Raw genomic sequence first — 22,561 nt, forward strand, 5'->3', positions numbered from 1 at the left:
ACAGCCACACACCAATACATACTGTACACACACAGCCGACACACCAATACATACTGTGCACACACAGCCTGCACACCAATACATACTGTACACACACAGCCTACACACCAATACATACTGTACACACACAGCCTGCACACCAATACATACTGTACACACACAGCCTGCACACCAATACATACTGTACACACACAGCCGACACACCAATACATACTGTACACACACAGCCTGCACACCAATACATACTGTACACACACAGCCGACACACCAATACATACTGTACACACACAGCCTACACACCAATACATACTGTGCACACACAGCCTACACACCAATACATACTGTACACACACAGCCTACACACCAATACATACTGTACACACACAGCCGACACACCAATACATACTGTACACACACAGCCTGCACACCAATACATACTGTACACACAGCCGACACACCAATACATACTGTACACACACAGCCTGCACACCAATACATACTGTACACACACAGCCTACACACCAATACATACTGTACACACAGCCTGCACACCAATACATACTGTACACACACAGCCTGCACACCAATACATACTGTACACACACAGCCGACACACCAATACATACTGTACACACACAGCCTGCACACCAATACATACTGTACACACACAGCCTACACACCAATACATACTGTACACACACAGCCTGCACACCAATACATACTGTACACACAGCCTGCACACCAATACATACTGTACACACAGCCGACACACCAATACATACTGTACACACAGCCTGCACACCAATACATACTGTACACACACAGCCGACACACCAATACATACTGTACACACACAGCCTGCACACCAATACATACTGTACACACACAGCCTACACACCAATACATACTGTACACACACAGCCGACACACCAATACATACTGTACACACAGCCTACACACCAATACATACTGTACACACACAGCCTACACACCAATACATACTGTACACACACAGCCTGCACACCAATACATACTGTACACACACAGCCTGCACACCAATACATACTGTACACACAGCCGACACACCAATACATACTGTACACACAGCCTGCACACCAATACATACTGTGCACACACAACCTACACACCAATACATACTGTACACACACAGCCTGCACACCAATACATACTGTACACACACAGCCTACACACCAATACATACTGTACACACACAGCCGACACACCAATACATACTGTACACACACAGCCTACACACCAATACATACTGTACACACACAGCCTACACACCAATACATACTGTACACACACAGCCTGCACACCAATACATACTGTACACACACAGCCTACACACCAATACATACTGTACACACACAGCCGACACACCAATACATACTGTACACACACAGCCTACACACCAATACATACTGTACACACACAGCCTACACACCAATACATACTGTACACACACAGCCTACACACCAATACATACTGTACACACACAGCCTACACACCTGTTTTTTTAAACCAGGTTTGCTGTTTATTTTAGCAATATGAGATGGAACGGAGTTCCATGCAATAAGGGCTCTATATAATACTGTACACTTTCTTTAATTTGTTCTGGACCTGGGGACTGTGAAAAGACCCCTGGTGCCATGTCTGGTGGGGTAAGTGTTGTGTGTTACCTGAAGGCTGCCAGGTACTCTGCATCTCCCATAGGTGGCTCCAGCCCCCCAGTGAAGGCCATGTTAACGTTAAAACCTACTCCTGGACCACTGCCCACCTGACAGAGAAAGGATGGGAGGAATAGCCATGAGAACACACAAACACACACACACACACACACACGTTCCCATGAGATGTGTTACCATTACCTCGTCGGGTGCTCCGCTGCCAGGGAAGAAGTTTCCATCGTCATATCGATGGAGAGACAGGTACAGCACGTTGGGGTCGTCGTAAAATGCCTGCTGGGTCCCGTTGCCATGGTGAACATCCTGATGGACAGCACACATGGCCAATCAGATGACCATTGTCCAATTTTTCTTCTTCTTACATCCAATGGTAATTCTACAGTCATTTACAAAACCCACTTTCTCTTTAAAAGGTCAGGTGAAGGACCAGCACAAACTCACCCAGTCTACTATGAGGATCTTGCAGACGTTGAGCCTCTGTTGGAGCAGCCGGGCTGCGATGGCTACTGAGTTAAAGTAGCAGAAGCCCATGGGAGTGCTCTCTTCTGCATGGTGTCCAGGGGGTCGAACCACAGCAAAGCCGTTCTGGGAAACAGATGCAACAACTACATTACCCACAACTCCAGCCCATGAGGGGGAGAGATTGAGTGCATTCTTTGTGAAGGGGGGTAAAAGTGTATAGAGACCTAACCTTAATGGAGGGATAGAGGGATGAAAAAGAGAAGAGGAGGGTAGAGAGACCTAACCTTAATGGAGGGATAGAGGGATGAAAAGGAGAAGAGGGTAGAGAGACCTAACCTTAATGGAGGGATAGAGGGATGAAAAGGAGAAGAGGGTAGAGAGACCTCACCTTAATGGAGGGATAGAGGGATGAAAAGGAGAAGAGGGTAGAGAGACCTAACCTTAATGGAGGGATAGAGGGATGAAAAGGAGAAGAGGGTAGAGAGACCTCACCTTAATGGAGGGATAGAGGGATGAAAAGGAGAAGAGGGTAGAGAGACCTCACCTTAATGGAGGGATAGAGGGATGAAAAGGAGAAGAGGGTAGAGAGACCTCACCTTAATGGAGGGATACAGGGATGAAAAGGAGAAGAGGGTAGAGAGACCTCACCTTAATGGAGGGATAGAGGGATGAAAAGGAGAAGAGGGTAGAGAGACCTAACCTTAATGGAGGATAGAGGGATGAAAAGGAGAAGAGGGTAGAGAGACCTCACCTTAATGGAGGGATAGAGGGATGAAAAGGAGAAGAGGAGGGTAGAGAGACCTAACCTTAATGGAGGGATGAAAAGGAGAAGAGGGTAGAGAGACCTAACCTTAATGGAGGGATAGAGGGATGAAAAGGAGAAGGTAGAGAGACCTCTTAAGGGAGAAAGGGTAGAGAGACCTCACCTTAATGGAGGGATAGAGGGATGAAAAGGAGAAGAGGGTAGAGAGACCTCACCTTAATGGAGGGATAGAGGGATGAAAAGGAGAAGAGGGTAGAGAGACCTAACCTTAATGGAGGGATAGAGGGATGAAAAGGAGAAGAAGGTAGAGAGACCTCACCTTAATGGAGGGATAGAGGGATGAAAAGGAGAAGAGGGTAGAGAGACCTAACCTTAATGGAGGGATAGAGGGATGAAAAGGAGAAGAGGGTAGAGAGACCTCACCTTAATGGAGGGATGAAAAGGAGAAGAGGGTAGAGAGACCTAACCTTAATGGAGGGATAGAGGGATGAAAAGGAGAAGAGGGTAGAGAGACCTCACCTTAATGGAGGGATGAAAAGGAGAGGAGGGTAGAGAGACCTAACCTTAATGGAGGGATAGAGGGATGAAAAGGAGAAGAGGGTAGAGAGACCTCACCTTAATGGAGGGATAGAGGGATGAAAAGGAGAAGAGGGTAGAGAGACCTAACCTTAATGGAGGGATAGAGGGATGAAAAGGAGAAGAGGGTAGAGAGACCTCACCTTAATGGAGGGATAGAGGGATGAAAAGGAGGAGGGTAGAGACCTAACCTTAATGGAGGGATGAAAAGGAGAAGAGGGTAGAGAGACCTCACCTTAATGGAGGGATAGAGGGATGAAAAGGAGAAGAGGGTAGAGAGACCTAACCTTAATGGAGGATAGAGGGATGAAAAGGAGAAGAGGGTAGAGAGACCTCACCTTAATGGAGGGATAGAGGGATGAAAAGGAGAAGAGGGTAGAGAGACCTAACCTTAATGGAGGATAGAGGGATGAAAAGGAGAAGAGGGTAGAGAGACCTCACCTTAATGGAGGGATAGAGGGATGAAAAGGAGAAGAGGGTAGAGAGACCTAACCTTAATGGAGGATAGAGGGATGAAAAGGAGAAGAGGGTAGAGAGACCTCACCTTAATGGAGGGATAGAGGGATGAAAAGGAGAAGAGGGTAGAGAGACCTAACCTTAATGGAGGATAGAGGGATGAAAAGGAGAAGAGGGTAGAGAGACCTCACCTTAATGGAGGGATAGAGGGATGAAAAGGAGAAGATGAGGGTAGAGAGACCTAACCTTAATGGAGGATAGAGGGATGAAAAGGAGAAGAGGGTAGAGAGACCTAACCTTAATGGAGGGATAGAGGGATGAAAAGGAGAAGAGGGTAGAGAGACCTAACCTTAATGGAGGGATGAAAAGGAGAAGAGGGTAGAGAGACCTAACCTTAATGGAGGGATAGAGGGATGAAAAGGAGAAGAGGGTAGAGAGACCTAACCTTAATGGAGGGATGAAAAGGAGAAGAGGGTAGAGAGACCTAACCTTAATGGAGGGATAGAGGGATGAAAAGGAGAAGAGGGTAGAGAGACCTCACCTTAATGGAGGGATAGAGGGATGAAAAGGAGAAGAGGGTAGAGAGACCTCACCTTAATGGAGGGATAGAGGGATGAAAAGGAGAAGAGGGTAGAGAGACCTCACCTTAATGGAGGGATAGAGGGATGAAAAGGAGAAGAGGGTAGAGAGACCTCACCTTAATGGAGGGATAGAGGGATGAAAAGGAGAAGAGGGTAGAGAGACCTAACCTTAATGGAGGGATAGAGGGATGAAAAGGAGAAGAGGGTAGAGAGACCTCACCTTAATGGAGGGATGAAAAGGAGAAGAGGGTAGAGAGACCTAACCTTAATGGAGGGATAGAGGGATGAAAAGGAGAAGAGGGTAGAGAGACCTAACCTTAATGGAGGGATGAAAAGGAGAAGAGGGTAGAGAGACCTAACCTTAATGGAGGGATAGAGGGATGAAAAGGAGAAGAGGGTAGAGAGACCTCACCTTAATGGAGGGATAGAGGGATGAAAAGGAGAAGAGGGTAGAGAGACCTAACCTTAATGGAGGGATAGAGGGATGAAAAGGAGAAGAGGGTAGAGAGACCTCACCTTAATGGAGGGATAGAGGGATGAAAAGGAGGAGGGTAGAGACCTAACCTTAATGGAGGGATGAAAAGGAGAAGAGGGTAGAGAGACCTCACCTTAATGGAGGGATAGAGGGATGAAAAGGAGAAGAGGGTAGAGAGACCTAACCTTAATGGAGGATAGAGGGATGAAAAGGAGAAGAGGGTAGAGAGACCTCACCTTAATGGAGGGATAGAGGGATGAAAAGGAGAAGAGGGTAGAGAGACCTAACCTTAATGGAGGATAGAGGGATGAAAAGGAGAAGAGGGTAGAGAGACCTCACCTTAATGGAGGGATAGAGGGATGAAAAGGAGAAGAGGGTAGAGAGACCTAACCTTAATGGAGGATAGAGGGATGAAAAGGAGAAGAGGGTAGAGAGACCTCACCTTAATGGAGGGATAGAGGGATGAAAAGGAGAAGATGAGGGTAGAGAGACCTAACCTTAATGGAGGATAGAGGGATGAAAAAAAGGAGAAGAGGGTAGAGAGACCTAACCTTAATGGAGGGATAGAGGGATGAAAAGGAGAAGAGGGTAGAGAGACCTCACCTTAATGGAGGGATAGAGGGATGAAAAGGAGAAGAGGGTAGAGAGACCTAACCTTAATGGAGGGATAGAGGGATGAAAAGGAGAAGAGGGTAGAGAGACCTCACCTTAATGGAGGGATAGAGGGATGAAAAGGAGAAGAGGGTAGAGAGACCTCACCTTAATGGAGGGATAGAGGGATGAAAAGGAGGAGGGTAGAGACCTAACCTTAATGGAGGGATGAAAAGGAGAAGAGGGTAGAGAGACCTCACCTTAATGGAGGGATAGAGGGATGAAAAGGAGAAGAGGGTAGAGAGACCTCACCTTAATGGAGGGATAGAGGGATGAAAAGGAGAAGAGGGTAGAGAGACCTCACCTTAATGGAGGGATAGAGGGATGAAAAGGAGAAGAGGGTAGAGAGACCTCACCTTAATGGAGGGATAGAGGGATGAAAAGGAGAAGAGGGTAGAGAGACCTCACCTTAATGGAGGGATAGAGGGATGAAAAGGAGAAGAGGGTAGAGAGACCTCACCTTAATGGAGGGATAGAGGGATGAAAAGGAGAAGAGGGTAGAGAGACCTAACCTTAATGGAGGGATAGAGGGATGAAAAGGAGAAGAGGGTAGAGAGACCTCACCTTAATGGAGGGATAGAGGGATGAAAAGGAGAAGAGGGTAGAGAGACCTCACCTTAATGGAGGGATGAAAAGGAGAAGAGGGTAGAGAGACCTCACCTTAATGGAGGGATGAAAAGGAGAAGAGGGTAGAGAGACCTCACCTTAATGGAGGGATAGAGGGATGAAAAGGAGAAGAGGGTAGAGAGACCTAACCTTAATGGAGGGATAGAGGGATGAAAAGGAGAAGAGGGTAGAGAGACCTCACCTTAATGGAGGGATAGAGGGATGAAAAGGAGAAGAGGGTAGAGAGACCTAACCTTAATGGAGGGATAGAGGGATGAAAAGGAGAAGAGGGTAGAGAGACCTAACCTTAATGGAGGGATGAAAAGGAGAAGAGGGTAGAGAGACCTCACCTTAATGGAGGGATGAAAAGGAGAAGAGGGTAGAGAGACATCACCTTAATGGAGGGATAGAGGGATGAAAAGGAGAAGAGGGTAGAGAGTCCTAACCTTAATGGAGGGATGGAGGGATGAAAAGGAGAAGAGGGTAGAGAGACCTCACCTTAATGGAGGGATGGAGGGATGAAAAGGAGAAGAGGGTAGAGAGACCTAACCTTAATGGAGGGATGAAAAGGAGAAGAGGGTAGAGAGACCTCACCTTAATGGAGGGATAGAGGGATGAAAAGGAGAAGAGGGTAGAGAGACCTAACCTTAATGGAGGGATAGAGGGATGAAAAGGAGAAGAGGGTAGAGAGACCTCACCTTAATGGAGGGATAGAGGGATGAAAAGGAGAAGAGGGTAGAGAGACCTAACCTTAATGGAGGGATAGAGGGATGAAAAGGAGAAGAGGGTAGAGAGACCTCACCTTAATGGAGGGATAGAGGGATGAAAAGGAGAAGAGGGTAGAGAGACCTAACCTTAATGGAGGGATAGAGGGATGAAAAGGAGAAGAGGGTAGAGAGACCTCACCTTAATGGAGGGATAGAGGGATGAAAAGGAGGAGGGGGTAGAGACCTAACCTTAATGGAGGGATGAAAAGGAGAAGAGGGTAGAGAGACCTCACCTTAATGGAGGGATAGAGGGATGAAAAGGAGAAGAGGGTAGAGAGACCTAACCTTAATGGAGGATAGAGGGATGAAAAGGAGGAGGGTAGAGAGACCTAACCTTAATGGAGGGATAGAGGGATGAAAAGGAGAAGAGGGTAGAGAGACCTAACCTTAATGGAGGGGTAGAGGGATGAAAAGGAGAAGAGGGTAGAGAGACCTCACCTTAATGGAGGGATAGAGGGATGAAAAGGAGGAGGGTAGAGAGACCTCACCTTAATGGAGGGATAGAGGGATGAAAAGGAGGAGGGTAGAGAGACCTCACCTTAATGGAGGGATGGAGGGATGAAAAGGAGAAGAGGAGGGTAGAGAGACCTAACCTTAATGGAGGGATAGAGGGATGAAAAGGAGAAGAGGGTAGAGAGACCTAACCTTAATGGAGGGATGAAAAGGAGAAGAGGGTAGAGAGACCTCACCTTAATGGAGGGATAGAGGGATGAAAAGGAGAAGAGGGTAGAGAGACCTAACCTTAATGGAGGATAGAGGGATGAAAAGGAGAAGAGGGTAGAGAGACCTCACCTTAATGGAGGGATAGAGGGATGAAAAGGAGAAGAGGGTAGAGAGACCTCACCTTAATGGAGGGATAGAGGGATGAAAAGGAGAAGAGGGTAGAGAGACCTAACCTTAATGGAGGATAGAGGGATGAAAAGGAGAAGAGGGTAGAGAGACCTCACCTTAATGGAGGATAGAGGGATGAAAAGGAGAAGAGGGTAGAGACCTAACCTTAATGGAGGGATGAAAAGGAGAAGAGGGTAGAGAGACCTCACCTTAATGGAGGGATAGAGGGATGAAAAGGAGAAGAGGGTAGAGAGACCTCACCTTAATGGAGGGATAGAGGGATGAAAAGGAGAAGAGGGTAGAGAGACCTAACCTTAATGGAGGGATGGAGGGATGAAAAGGAGAAGAGGGTAGAGAGACCTCACCTTAATGGAGGGATGGAGGGATGAAAAGGAGAAGAGGGTAGAGAGACCTCACCTTAATGGAGGGATAGAGGGATGAAAAGGAGAAGAGGGTAGAGAGACCTCACCTTAATGGAGGGATAGAGGGATGAAAAGGAGAAGAGGGTAGAGAGACCTAACCTTAATGGAGGGATGGAGGGATGAAAAGGAGAAGAGGGTAGAGAGACCTCACCTTAATGGAGGGATAGAGGGATGAAAAGGAGAAGAGGGTAGAGAGACCTCACCTTAATGGAGGGATAGAGGGATGAAAAGGAGAAGAGGGTAGAGAGACCTCACCTTAATGGAGGGATAGAGGGATGAAAAGGAGAAGAGGGTAGAGAGACCTCACCTTAATGGAGGGATAGAGGGATGAAAAGGAGAAGAGGGTAGAGAGACCTCACCTTAATGGAGGGATAGAGGGATGAAAAGGAGAAGAGGGTAGAGAGACCTAACCTTAATGGAGGGATAGAGGGATGAAAAGGAGAAGAGGGTAGAGAGACCTAACCTTAATGGAGGGATAGAGGGATGAAAAGGAGAAGAGGGTAGAGAGACCTCACCTTAATGGAGGGATAGAGGGATGAAAAGGAGAAGAGGGTAGAGAGACCTAACCTTAATGGAGGGATAGAGGGATGAAAAGGAGAAGAGGGTAGAGAGACCTAACCTTAATGGAGGGATAGAGGGATGAAAAGGAGAAGAGGGTAGAGAGACCTCACCTTAATGGAGGGATAGAGGGATGAAAAGGAGAAGAGGGTAGAGAGACCTCACCTTAATGGAGGGATGAAAAGGAGAAGAGGGTAGAGAGACCTAACCTTAATGGAGGGATAGAGGGATGAAAAGGAGAAGAGGGTAGAGAGACCTAACCTTAATGGAGGGATGAAAAGGAGCAGAGGGTAGAGAGACCTAACCTTAATGGAGGGATAGAGGGATGAAAAGGAGAAGAGGGTAGAGAGACCTCACCTTAATGGAGGGATAGAGGGATGAAAAGGAGAAGAGGGTAGAGAGACCTCACCTTAATGGAGGGATAGAGGGATGAAAAGGAGGAGGGTAGAGACCTAACCTTAATGGAGGGATGAAAAGGAGAAGAGGGTAGAGAGACCTCACCTTAATGGAGGGATAGAGGGATGAAAAGGAGAAGAGGGTAGAGAGACCTAACCTTAATGGAGGATAGAGGGATGAAAAGGAGGAGGGTAGAGAGACCTAACCTTAATGGAGGGATAGAGGGATGAAAAGGAGGAGGGTAGAGAGACCTCACCTTAATGGAGGATAGAGGGATGAAAAGGAGGAGGGTAGAGAGACCTCACCTTAATGAAGGGATGGAGGGATGAAAAGGAGAAGAGGAGGGTAGAGAGACCTAACCTTAATGGAGGGATAGAGGGATGAAAAGGAGGAGGGTAGAGAGACCTCACCTTAATGGAGGATAGAGGGATGAAAAGGAGGAGGGTAGAGAGACCTAACCTTAATGGAGGATAGAGGGATGAAAAGGAGGAGGGTAGAGAGACCTCACCTTAATGGAGGATAGAGGGATGAAAAGGAGAAGAGGGTAGAGAGACCTCACCTTAATGGAGGGATAGAGGGATGAAAAGGAGAAGAGGGTAGAGAGACCTAACCTTAATGGAGGATAGAGGGATGAAAAGGAGAAGAGGGTAGAGAGACCTCACCTTAATGGAGGGATAGAGGGATGAAAAGGAGAAGAGGGTAGAGAGACCTCGCCTTAATGGAGGGATAGAGGGATGAAAAGGAGGAGGGTAGAGACCTAACCTTAATGGAGGGATGAAAAGGAGAAGAGGGTAGAGAGACCTAACCTTAATGGAGGGATGAAAAGGAGAAGAGGGTAGAGAGACCTAACCTTAATGGAGGGATAGAGGGATGAAAAGGAGAAGAGGGTAGAGAGACCTAACCTTAATGGAGGGATAGAGGGATGAAAAGGAGAAGAGGGTAGAGAGACCTAACCTTAATGGAGGGATAGAGGGATGAAAAGGAGAAGAGGGTAGAGAGACCTAACCTTAATGGAGGGATAGAGGGATGAAAAGGAGAAGAGGGTAGAGAGACCTCACCTTAATGGAGGGATAGAGGGATGAAAAGGAGAAGAGGGTAGAGAGACCTAACCTTAATGGAGGGATAGAGGGATGAAAAGGAGAAGAGGGTAGAGAGACCTAACCTTAATGGAGGGATAGAGGGATGAAAAGGAGAAGAGGGTAGAGAGACCTAACCTTAATGGAGGGATAGAGGGATGAAAAGGAGAAGAGGGTAGAGAGACCTAACCTTAATGGAGGGATAGAGGGATGAAAAGGAGAAGAGGGTAGAGAGACCTCACCTTAATGGAGGGATAGAGGGATGAAAAGGAGAAGAGGGTAGAGAGACCTAACCTTAATGGAGGGATAGAGGGATGAAAAGGAGAAGAGGAGGGTAGAGAGACCTAACCTTAATGGAGGGATAGAGGGATGAAAAGGAGAAGAGGGTATAGACCTCACCTTAATGGAGGGATGAAAAGGAGAAGAGGGTAGAGAGACCTAACCTTAATGGAGGGGAGGGATGAAAAGGAGAGGGATGAAAAGGAGAAGAGAGACCTAACCTTAATGGAGGGATAGAGGGATGAAAAGGAGAAGAGGGTAGAGAGACCTAACCTTAATGGAGGGATAGAGGGATGAAAAGGAGATAGAGGGATGAAAAGGAGAAGAGAGACCTAACCTAATAATGGAGGGATAGAGGGATGAAAAGGAGAAGAGGGTAGAGAGACCTAACCTTAATGGAGGGATAGAGGGATGAAAAGGAGAAGAGGGTAGAGAGACCTAACCTTAATGGAGGGATGAAAAGGAGAAGAGGGATGAAAAGGAGAAAAGAGGGTGAGGGAGAGACCTAACCTAATGGAGGATAGAGGGATGAAAAGGAGAAGAGGGAGAGAGACCTCACCTTAATGGAGGGATAGAGGGATGAAAAGGAGAAGAGGGAGAGACCTCACCTTAATGGAGGGATGAAAAGAGGGAGAAAAGGGAGAAGAGGGGTAGAGAGAGACCTCACCTTAATGGAGGGATAGAGGGATGAAAAGGAGAAGAGGGTAGAGAGACCTCACCTTAATGGAGGGATAGAGGGATGAAAAGGAGAAGAGGGTAGAGAGACCTAACCTTAATGGAGGGATAGAGGGATGAAAAGGAGAAGAGGGTAGAGAGACCTCACCTTAATGGAGGGATAGAGGGATGAAAAGGAGAAGAGGGTAGAGAGACCTCACCTTAATGGAGGGATAGAGGGATGAAAAGGAGAAGAGGGTAGAGAGACCTAACCTTAATGGAGGGATAGAGGGATGAAAAGGAGAAGAGGGTAGAGAGACCTCACCTTAATGGAGGGATAGAGGGATGAAAAGGAGAAGAGGGTAGAGAGACCTAACCTTAATGGAGGGATAGAGGGATGAAAAGGAGAAGAGGGTAGAGAGACCTCACCTTAATGGAGGGATAGAGGGATGAAAAGGAGGAGGGTAGAGAGACCTCACCTTAATGGAGGGATAGAGGGATGAAAAGGAGAAGAGGGTAGAGAGACCTAACCTTAATGGAGGGATAGAGGGATGAAAAGGAGAAGAGGGTAGAGAGACCTCACCTTAATGGAGGGATAGAGGGATGAAAAGGAGAAGAGGGTAGAGAGACCTCACCTTAATGGAGGGATAGAGGGATGAAAAGGAGAAGAGGGTAGAGAGACCTAACCTTAATGGAGGGATAGAGGGATGAAAAGGAGAAGAGGGTAGAGAGACCTCACCTTAATGGAGGGATAGAGGGATGAAAAGGAGAAGAGGGTAGAGAGACCTAACCTTAATGGAGGGATGAAAAGGAGAAGAGGGTAGAGAGACCTCACCTTAATGGAGGGATAGAGGGATGAAAAGGAGAAGAGGGTAGAGAGACCTAACCTTAATGGAGGGATAGAGGGATGAAAAGGAGAAGAGGGTAGAGAGACCTAACCTTAATGGAGGGATAGAGGGATGAAAAGGAGAAGAGGGTAGAGAGACCTAACCTTAATGGAGGGATAGAGGGATGAAAAGGAGGAGGGTAGAGAGACCTCACCTTAATGGAGGATAGAGGGATGAAAAGGAGGAGGGTAGAGAGACCTAACCTTAATGGAGGATAGAGGGATGAAAAGGAGGAGGGTAGAGAGACCTCACCTTAATGGAGGGATAGAGGGATGAAAAGGAGGAGGGTAGAGAGACCTAACCTTAATGGAGGGATGAAAAGGAGAAGAGGGTAGAGAGACCTCACCTTAATGGAGGGATAGAGGGATGAAAAGGAGAAGAGGGTAGAGAGACCTCACCTTAATGGAGGGATAGAGGGATGAAAAGGAGAAGAGGGTAGAGACCTCACCTTAATGGAGGGATAGAGGGATGAAAAGGAGAAGAGGGTAGAGAGACCTCACCTTAATGGAGGGATAGAGGGATGAAAAGGAGAAGAGGGTAGAGAGACCTAACCTTAATGGAGGGATAGAGGGATGAAAAGGAGAGGAGGGTAGAGAGACCTAACCTTAATGGAGGGATAGAGGGATGAAAAGGAGAAGAGGGTAGAGAGACCTAACCTTAATGGAGGGATGAAAAGGAGAAGAGGGTAGAGAGTCCTCACCTTCAGTTCACCAGTGGCCACTTTGAACACCAGCTCCACCACAGAACCCACAGCCAGACGAACTGCAGTAGAGGAATGGACCTCGTTCCAGATGGTGTCACTGTCCACCTGCAATCATCATCATCGTCACAGTTAAAGGGGCACTTTGGGATGTTGGCAATGCAGTCCTTTATCTACTTGCCCAGAGTCAGACGAACTTGTGGAGACCATTTTTATGTCTGCTTGCAGTTTGAAAGGAGTTGCTAACTAGCATAAGCACAATGACTGGACGTCTGTGGTAACAGCTTGCATGTGATCATAAGATAGCGTGATAGCTGTTACCATAGACGTCCATTTATTGTGCTAACACCAGTTAGCACTGACTCGTAAAACTACCTCTAACTTCCTTCATACTGGACACAGACATACTCATTGTATCCACGAGCCACGTGTTCATTTGACTTTGGTGAAGTAGATAAATGGGTTCATTGCCAAAATATAAAACGGGGTTAATGATTTGAGGAGGAGAAATAGGAGGCAGGGGAGAAAGGAGGAGGAGAAAGATGGTTGAGGAGGAGAAATAGGAGCAGGCAGAGGAGAAAAGAGAAAGATGGTTGAGGAGGAGAAATAGGAGCAGGCAGAGGAGAAAAGAGAAAGATGGTTGAGGAGGAGAAATAGAGCAGGCAGAGGAGAAAGGAGGAGGAGAAATATGGTTGAGGAGGAGAAATAGGAGCAGGCAGAGGAGAAAGGAATGGTTGAGGAGGAGAAATATGGTTGAGGAGGAGAAATAGGAGCAGGCGGAGGAGAAAAGAGAAATATGGTTGAGGAGGAGAAATAGGAGCAGGCAGAGGAGAAAAGAGAAAGATGGTTGAGGAGGAGAAATATGGCAGGAGGAGGAGGAGAGAGGAGAAAGGAGGAGGAGAAATATGGTTGAGGAGGAGAAATAGGAGCAGGCGGAGGAGAAAAAGAGAAATATGGTTGAGGAGGAGAAATAGGAGCAGGCAGAGGAGAAAAGAGAAAGATGGTTGAGGAGGAGAAATAGGAGCAGGCAGAGGAGAAAGGAGGAGGAGAAAGATGGTTGAGGAGGAGAAATAGGAGCAGGCAGAGGAGAAAGAGGAGGAGAAAGATGGTTGAGGAGGAGAAATAGGAGCAGGCAGAGGAGAAAAGAGAAAGATGGTTGAGGAGGAGAAATAGGAGCAGGCAGAGGAGAAAGGAGGAGGAGAAAGATGGTTGAGGAGGAGAAATAGGAGCAGGCAGAGGAGAAAAGGAGAAAGATGGTTGAGTAGGAGAAATAGGAGCAGGCAGAGGAGAAAGGAGGAGGACAAATATGGTTGAGGAGGAGAAATAGGAGCAGGCAGAGGAGAAAAGAGAAAGATGGTTGAGGAGGAGAAATAGGAGCAGGCAGAGGAGAAAGGAGGAGGAGAAAGATGGTTGAGGAGGAGAAATAGGAGCAGGCAGAGGAGAAAGGAGAAAGATGGTTGAGGAGGAGAAATAGGAGCAGGCAGAGGAGAAAAGAGAAAGATGGTTGAGGAGGAGAAATAGGAGCAGGCAGAGGAGAAAGGAGGAGGAGAAATATGGTTGAGGAGGAGAAATAGGAGCAGGCAGAGGAGAAAAGAGGAGGAGAAATATGGTTGAGGAGGAGAAATAGGAGCAGGCAGAGGAGAAAGGAGGAGGAGAAAGATGGTTGAGGAGGAGAAATAGGAGCAGGCAGAGGAGAAAGGAGGAGGACAAATATGGTTGAGGAGGAGAAATAGGAGCAGGCGGAGGAGAAAAGAGAAAGATGGTTGAGTAGGAGAAATAGGAGCAGGCAGAGGAGAAAGGAGGAGGACAAATATGGTTGAGGAGGAGAAATAGGAGCAGGCAGAGGAGAAAGGAGGAGGACAAATATGGTTGAGGAGGAGAAATAGGAGCAGGCAGAGGAGAAAAGAGAAAGATGGTTGAGGAGGAGAAATAGGAGCAGGCAGAGGAGAAAGGAGAAAGATGGTTGAGGAGGAGAAATAGGAGCAGGCAGAGGAGAAAGGAGAAAGATGGTTGAGTAGGAGAAATAGGAGCAGGCAGAGGAGAAAGGAGGAGGACAAATATGGTTGAGGAGGAGAAATAGGAGCAGGCAGAGGAGAAAGGAGGAGGACAAATATGGTTGAGGAGGAGAAATAGGAGCAGGCAGAGGAGAAAAGAGAAAGATGGTTGAGGAGGAGAAATAGGAGCAGGCAGAGGAGAAAGGAGGAGGAGAAATATGGTTGAGGAGGAGAAATAGGAGCAGGCAGAGGAGAAAGGAGGAGGAGAAATATGGTTGAGGAGGAGAAATAGGAGCAGGCAGAGGAGAAAGGAGAAAGATGGTTGAGGAGGAGAAATAGGAGCAGGCAGAGGAGAAAGGAGGAGGAGAAATATGGTTGAGGAGGAGAAATAGGAGCAGGCAGAGGAGAAAGGAGGAGGACAAATATGGTTGAGGAGGAGAAATAGGAGCAGGCAGAGGAGAAAGGAGGAGGACAAATATGGTTGAGGAGGAGAAATAGGAGCAGGCAGAGGAGAAAAGAGAAAGATGGTTGAGGAGGAGAAATAGGAGCAGGCAGAGGAGAAAGGAGGAGGAGAAATATGGTTGAGGAGGAGAAATAGGAGCAGGCAGAGGAGAAAGGAGGAGGAGAAATATGGTTGAGGAGGAGAAATAGGAGCAGGCAGAGGAGAAAGGAGAAAGATGGTTGAGGAGGAGAAATAGGAGGAGCAGAGGAGAAAGGAGGAGGAGAAATATGGTTGAGGAGGAGAAATAGGAGCAGGCAGAGGAGAAAGGAGGAGGAGAAATATGGTTGAGGATGAGAAATAGGAGCAGGCAGAGGAGAAAGGAGAAAGATGGTTGAGGAGGAGAAATAGGAGCAGGCAGAGGAGAAAGGAGGAGGAGAAATATGGTTGAGGAGGAGAAATAGGAGCAGGCAGAGGAGAAAGGGAAAGATGGTTGAGTAGGAGAAATAGGAGCAGGCAGAGGAGAAAGGAGGAGGAGAAAGATGGTTGAGGAGGAGAAATAGGAGCAGGCAGAGGAGAAAAAGAGAAAGATGGTTGAGTAGGAGAAATAGGAGCAGGCAGAGGAGAAAGGAGGAGGACAAATATGGTTGAGGAGGAGAAATAGGAGCAGGCAGAGGAGAAAGGAGGAGGACAAATATGGTTGAGGAGGAGAAATAGGAGCAGGCAGAGGAGAAAAGAGAAAGATGGTTGAGGAGGAGAAATAGGAGCAGGCAGAGGAGAAAGGAGGAGGAGAAATATGGTTGAGGAGGAGAAATAGGAGCAGGCAGAGGAGAAAGGAGGAGGAGAAATATGGTTGAGGAGGAGAAATAGGAGCAGGCAGAGGAGAAAGGAGAAAGATGGTTGAGGAGGAGAAATAGGAGCAGGCAGGGGAGAAAGGAGGAGGAGAAATATGGTTGAGGAGGAGAAATAGGAGCAGGCAGAGGAGAAAGGAGAAAGATGGTTGAGGAGGAGAAATAGGAGCAGGCAGAGGAGAAAGGAGAAAGATGGTTGAGGAGGAGAAATAGGAGCAGGCAGAGGAGAAAGGAGGAGGAGAAATATGGTTGAGGAGGAGAAATAGGAGCAGGCAGAGGAGAAAGGAGAAAGATGGTTGAGGAGGAGAAATAGGAGCAGGAGAGGAGGAAAGGAGAAAGATGGTTGAGGAGGAGAAAGAAAGAGGAGCAGGAGAGGAGAAAGGGAAAGGAGAAATATGGTTGAGGAGGAGAAATAGGAGCAGGCAGAGGAGAAAGGAGGAGGACAAATATGGTTGAGGAGGAGAAATAGGAGCAGGCAGAGGAGAAAGGAGGAGGACAAATATGGTTGAGGAGGAGAAATAGGAGCAGGCAGAGGAGAAAAGAGAAAGATGGTTGAGGAGGAGAAATAGGAGCAGGCAGAGGAGAAAGGAGGAGGAGAAATATGGTTGAGGAGGAGAAATAGGAGCAGGCAGAGGAGAAAGGAGGAGGAGAAATATGGTTGAGGAGGAGAAATAGGAGCAGGCAGAGGAGAAAGGAGAAAGATGGTTGAGGAGGAGAAATAGGAGCAGGCAGAGGAGAAAGGAGGAGGAGAAATATGGTTGAGGAGGAGAAATAGGAGCAGGCAGAGGAGAAAGGAGGAGGACAAATATGGTTGAGGAGGAGAAATAGGAGCAGGCAGAGGAGAAAGGAGGAGGACAAATATGGTTGAGGAGGAGAAATAGGAGCAGGCAGAGGAGAAAGGAGGAGGACAAATATGGTTGAGGAGGAGAAATAGGAGCAGGCAGAGGAGAAAGGAGGAGGAGAAATATGGTTGAGGAGGAGAAATAGGAGCAGGCAGAGGAGAAAGGAGAAAGATGGTTGAGGAGGAGAAATAGGAGCAGGCAGAGGAGAAAGGAGGAGGAGAAATATGGTTGAGGAGGAGAAATAGGAGCAGGCAGAGGAGAAAGGAGGAGGAGAAATATGGTTGAGGAGGAGAAATAGGAGCAGGCAGAGGAGAAAGGAGAAAGATGGTTGAGGAGGAGAAATAGGAGCAGGCAGAGGAGAAAGGAGGAGGAGAAATATGGTTGAGGAGGAGAAATAGGAGCAGGCAGAGGAGAAAGGAGAAAGATGGTTGAGTAGGAGAAATAGGAGCAGGCAGAGGAGAAAGGAGGAGGAGAAAGATGGTTGAGGAGGAGAAATAGGAGCAGGCAGAGGAAAAAAGAGAAATCTTGGTTGAGTAGGAGAAATAGGAGCAGGCAGAGGAGAAAGGAGGAGGACAAATATGGTTGAGGAGGAGAAATAGGAGCAGGCAGAGGAGAAAGGAGGAGGACAAATATGGTTGAGGAGGAGAAATAGGAGCAGGCAGAGGAGAAAAGAGAAAGATGGTTGAGGAGGAGAAATAGGAGCAGGCAGAGGAGAAAGGAGGAGGAGAAATATGGTTGAGGAGGAGAAATAGGAGCAGGCAGAGGAGAAAGGAGGAGGAGAAATATGGTTGAGGAGGAGAAATAGGAGCAGGCAGAGGAGAAAGGAGAAAGATGGTTGAGGAGGAGAAATAGGAGCAGGCAGAGGAGAAAGGAGGAGGAGAAATATGGTTGAGGAGGAGAAATAGGAGCAGGCAGAGGAGAAAGGAGAAAGATGGTTGAGGAGGAGAAATAGGAGCAGGCAGAGGAGAAAGGAGAAAGATGGTTGAGGAGGAGAAATAGGAGCAGGCAGAGGAGAAAGGAGGAGGAGAAATATGGTTGAGGAGGAGAAATAGGAGCAGGCAGAGGAGAAAGGAGAAAGATGGTTGAGGAGGAGAAATAGGAGCAGGCAGAGGAGAAAAGAGAAAGATGGTTGAGGAGGAGAAATAGGAGCAGGCAGAGGAGAAAGGAGGAGGAGAAAGATGGTTGAGGAGGAGAAATAGGAGCAGGCAGAGGAGAAAAGAGAAAGATGGTTGAGGAGGAGAAATAGGAGCAGGCAGAGGAGAAAGGAGGAGGAGAAAGATGGTTGAGGAGGAGAAATAGGAGCAGGCAGAGGAGAAAGAGAAAGATGGTTGAGGAGGAGAAATAGGAGCAGGCAGAGGAGAAAGGAGGAGGAGAAAGATGGTTGAGGAGGAGAAATAGGAGCAGGCAGAGGAGAAAGGAGGAGGAGAAAGATGGTTGAGGAGGAGAAATAGGAGCAGGCAGAGGAGAAAAGAGAAAGATGGTTGAGGAGGAGAAATAGGAGCAGGCAGAGGAGAAAGGAGGAGGAGAAAGATGGTTGAGGAGGAGAAATAGGAGCAGGCAGAGGAGAAAGGAGAAAGATGGTTGAGGAGGAGAAATAGGAGCAGGCAGAGGAGAAAGGAGGAGGAGAAAGATGGTTGAGGAGGAGAAATAGGAGCAGGCAGAGGAGAAAAGAGAAAGATGGTTGAGGAGGAGAAATAGGAGCAGGCAGAGGAGAAAGGAGAAAGATGGTTGAGGAGGAGAAATAGGAGCAGGCAGAGGAGAAAGGAGAAAGATGGTTGAGGAGGAGAAATAGGAGCAGGCAGAGGAGAAAGGAGAAAGATGGTTGAGGAGGAGAAATAGGAGCAGGCAGAGGAGAAAGGAGAAAGATGGTTGAGGAGGAGAAATAGGAGCAGGCAGAGGAGAAAAGAGAAAGATGGTTGAGGAGGAGAAATAGGAGCAGGCAGAGGAGAAAGGAGGAGGAGAAAGATGGTTGAGGAGGAGAAATAGGAGCAGGCAGAGGAGAAAGGAGGAGGAGAAATATGGTTGAGGAGGAGAAGAAAGAGGAAGACTCACCCCCACTCCTCCACATGGTAATCTGACCAACATGGGCGTGACCGAACAGTCTAGTTTCTGTCGGAGGGGGTTGGTTCCATACAGCAGGACGTGGGCTTCAGAGTGGACTGTCTGGAGCTCCTCCAGAGTGGCCTTCCTACCACGGATACACTACACACACACACACACACACACACACACACACACACACACACACACACACACACACACACACACACACACACACACACACACACACACACACACACACACACACACACACACACACAAAATGGATTCTCTGTGTTTAAGTGAATCACAAATGACAAAGTACATGGAAAGGATAAGCAATGATGTATGTTTATGCATCAGTTGGTAACTCCTAGCAACAGAAATTCATTAAATTCACGCTTGTTTGAAGACTACAAATATAATTTAAAATGATTCTATAACAGAGAATAGCAAAGAGAAGGATGGTTGAAGGCTTTAGAATGTACCTCACACTGTCCCCTAAGTCCTGTCTCCTGTAGTCTGGACCAGATGCTCTGGACGCGCCCGGCGTGCTCCGGATGGGTGTGTGTGTTCCCGCACATACACTGGTGCTTTTGCATCAGAGAGTCATACACCAACCCTGCAGGTAGAACCCAGGACATTAGCACTAACACACGCATTGTAATGAACACACGCATATTACCACTGACGCACACACACACACACACACACACGCACGCACACGCACGCACGCACACGGAAACAACAAACTGACAGAGGGATAAAGGAGCGACAGACAAAGAGAAATATATAAAAATTAATGTACATCTGCATTGCTTGCCGTTTTAGGTTTTAAGCTGGGCTTCTGTACAGCACTTGGTGACATCTGCTGATGGAAAAGGGCTTTACAAATACATTTTATTGATATAAAAGAGAAGAGCATTACTACTAACCTGTGGTGAAGCGAGGTTTGGTGGGAGGCTCAGGAGGCGGGACAGAGTTGGGGAAGGAGGAAGCGGAGGCCGGAGACGATTGGGCCCTGGAGAGGGGGCGGTGACCTGGGAAGGTGATTGACAGACCGGCTGCCTCCATGGAAGCCTGATAGTTTCTCAGCTGGTGGATTCTCTGCTGCTCCAACAATATGGCCTGCTGCTCAGAGAGCGGAGAGGTGGACGAGGAGGGGAGGAGGAGAGGAAAGAAGGAGAGTGAGAAAGAGAGAAGGGGGAGGAGAGAAAGAGAGAAGAACAGGGGAAAAAGAAAGGAGGGATAGAGAACAACATTGCATGATAGCAACAGAGACACAGCCACCGATGGCTATTGTGACCTGCTCTTTATAATGTGTTTACAACATTTGGCCACACGGTGGCAGTCAAGCTACGTGAGGTGAACCGAAACACATTACATTATCTGCAGCAGAGGAAGTGGATTTAAAAGATGCATGGTTTCCTCTCATTAAAGAAGGACTCTGTGTCAGAAACATAGCATCCTGGGACAGGAAATAGCATATTATAGCCCAAGTGAATCATTCAATAAACACAACTACTGATAAACAAGATAATTGTGCGTGTGCGTGTGTGTGTGTGTGTGTGTGTGTGTGAGAGAGTGTGCCATAAAGTAAATACCGGTATGAAAGTGCTTGTTTTGTACGCTGAGAATGAGCCTCAAATGTGCATTGTCAAAGTCATGGAAATGCAGTCATTTAAGATATATATTAAAAGATATACTTGTTTGCGAGTGAATTTACTTACCATATGTCGGTTTCAACATATTTGGGGGCCAAGAAGAAGCCGGAAAGTTACCACCATTTCATGAGAACTACAACTCCTACCAGGTGTTCACAATATTCTTCTTTTCAGGACAAAGACTGAGCAGGTGAATCCAGGTGAAAGCTGTGATCCCTTATTGATGTCACTTGTTAAATCCACTTCAGTGTGTAGACGAAGTGGCAGAGAACAGTTAAATAAGGATGTTTAAGCCTGGGAGACATGGATTCTGTATGTGTGCAATTCAGGGTGAATGGACAAGACAGCACCGGTTTGTGTCAAGAACTGCAACGCTGCTGGGTTTTTCACGCTCAACAGTTTCCTGTGTGTATCAAGAATGGTTCACCACCTAAAGGACATCCAGCTAACTTGACAACTGTGGAAAGCATTGGAGTCAACATGGGCCTGCCTCCCTGTGGAACGCTTGACACCTTGTGGAGTCCAGGCCCTGACGAACTGAGACAGTTCTGACGGGATGATAAATTTATGCTCTTGAAACCTATTCAAAAGACATGACCCTGGGAGTAGGATGACATCACTAGCACATCCTATTGACCTGTGGTAGCTCCCTCTCTCACACTCACTCCTCCTACCTGTCTGAACAGCAGTTCCTGCTGCATGTCCTCCTCCTGGTTCTCTTGGGGGTCTGGGGGCTCTTGTTTGATGGCGAACCCACACGGAAAGCCTCCGTCCTGGGGAGAGAGGGCCTGGTGCTCCCTCAGCTCTTCCTCGGTCTCCTCCGGGTGACTCTGGTGCTGCCGGGTCCCCGTGGGCTCACTGGGCTTGCCCATCATCTAAGGAGAGGGTATGGGTCAATCCATCGTCTAGTCATTGATGATATGCAGTACAGTAGTAATACTGTAGTAATACAGTAGTAATACAGTAGTTACTGCAGTTGTTACAACAGTAGTAGTATAGGAGTTCTATAGTGAAAGATGTAGCTTTACTAAGACGTGGCGGTCAACATTTTAACATTGAGGTGTGTGTGTGTGTCCTTAAGACTTTCGAAATCAGTGGAAGCTGCTAGAAGCTCTCCACAAAGCAGTGTACTGAGCTCCACATTTCCTATCCACTGGCCATGAATGGGAAACTAGATCACATTTACATTTAACATTTAAGTCATTTAGCAGACGCTCTTATCCAGAGCGACTTACAAATTGGTGCATTCACCTTATGACATCCAGTGGAACAGCCACTTTACAATAGTGCATCTAAATCTTTTAAGGGGGGGGGTGAGAAGGATTACTTTATCCTATCCTAGGTATTCCTTAAAGAGGTGGGGTTTCAGGTGTCTCCGGAAGGTGGTGATTGACTCCGCTGTCCTGGCGTCGTGAGGGAGTTTGTTCCACCATTGGGGGGCCAGAACAGCGAACAGTTTTGACTAGGCTGAGCGGGAACTGTACTTCCTCAGTGGTAGGGAGGCGAGCAGGCCAGAGGTGGATGAACGCAGTGCCCTTGTTTGGGTGTAGGGCCTGATCAGAGCCTGGAGGTACTGAGGTGCCGTTCCCCTCACAGCTCCGTAGGCAAGCACCATGGTCTTGTAGCGGATGCGAGCTTCAACTGGAAGCCAGTGGAGAGAGCGGAGGAGCGGGGTGACGTGAGAGAACTTGGGAAGGTTGAACACCAGACGGGCTGCGGCGTTCTGGATGAGTTGTAGGGGTTTAATGGCACAGGCAGGGAGCCCAGCCAACAGCGAGTTGCAGTAATCCAGACGGGAGATGACAAGTGCCTGGATTAGGACCTGCGCCGCTTCCTGTGTGAGGCAGGGTCGTACTCTGCGGATGTTGTAGAGCATGAACCT

At 47.6% G+C, this 22,561-nt stretch overlaps 1 protein-coding gene across 1 annotated transcript in view; it reads right to left on the minus strand.

The window, feature by feature from the left end:
- Positions 1-22,561, minus strand: part of LOC118375732 (histone deacetylase 4-like) — a 144,836-nt gene that overhangs the window by 26,731 nt on the left and 95,544 nt on the right. Inside the window, 8 exon segments of the mRNA XM_052513969.1 lie at positions 1,704-1,801; positions 1,893-2,012; positions 2,151-2,294; positions 12,850-12,957; positions 19,028-19,177; positions 19,504-19,637; positions 19,951-20,146; positions 21,354-21,554. Of these exon segments, the coding sequence (XP_052369929.1) occupies positions 1,704-1,801; positions 1,893-2,012; positions 2,151-2,294; positions 12,850-12,957; positions 19,028-19,177; positions 19,504-19,637; positions 19,951-20,146; positions 21,354-21,554 (1,151 nt within the window).

This window comes from Oncorhynchus keta, unplaced genomic scaffold (assembly GCF_023373465.1).
Source record: "Oncorhynchus keta strain PuntledgeMale-10-30-2019 unplaced genomic scaffold, Oket_V2 Un_scaffold_14384_pilon_pilon, whole genome shotgun sequence".
Lineage (NCBI taxonomy): Eukaryota > Metazoa > Chordata > Actinopteri > Salmoniformes > Salmonidae > Oncorhynchus > Oncorhynchus keta.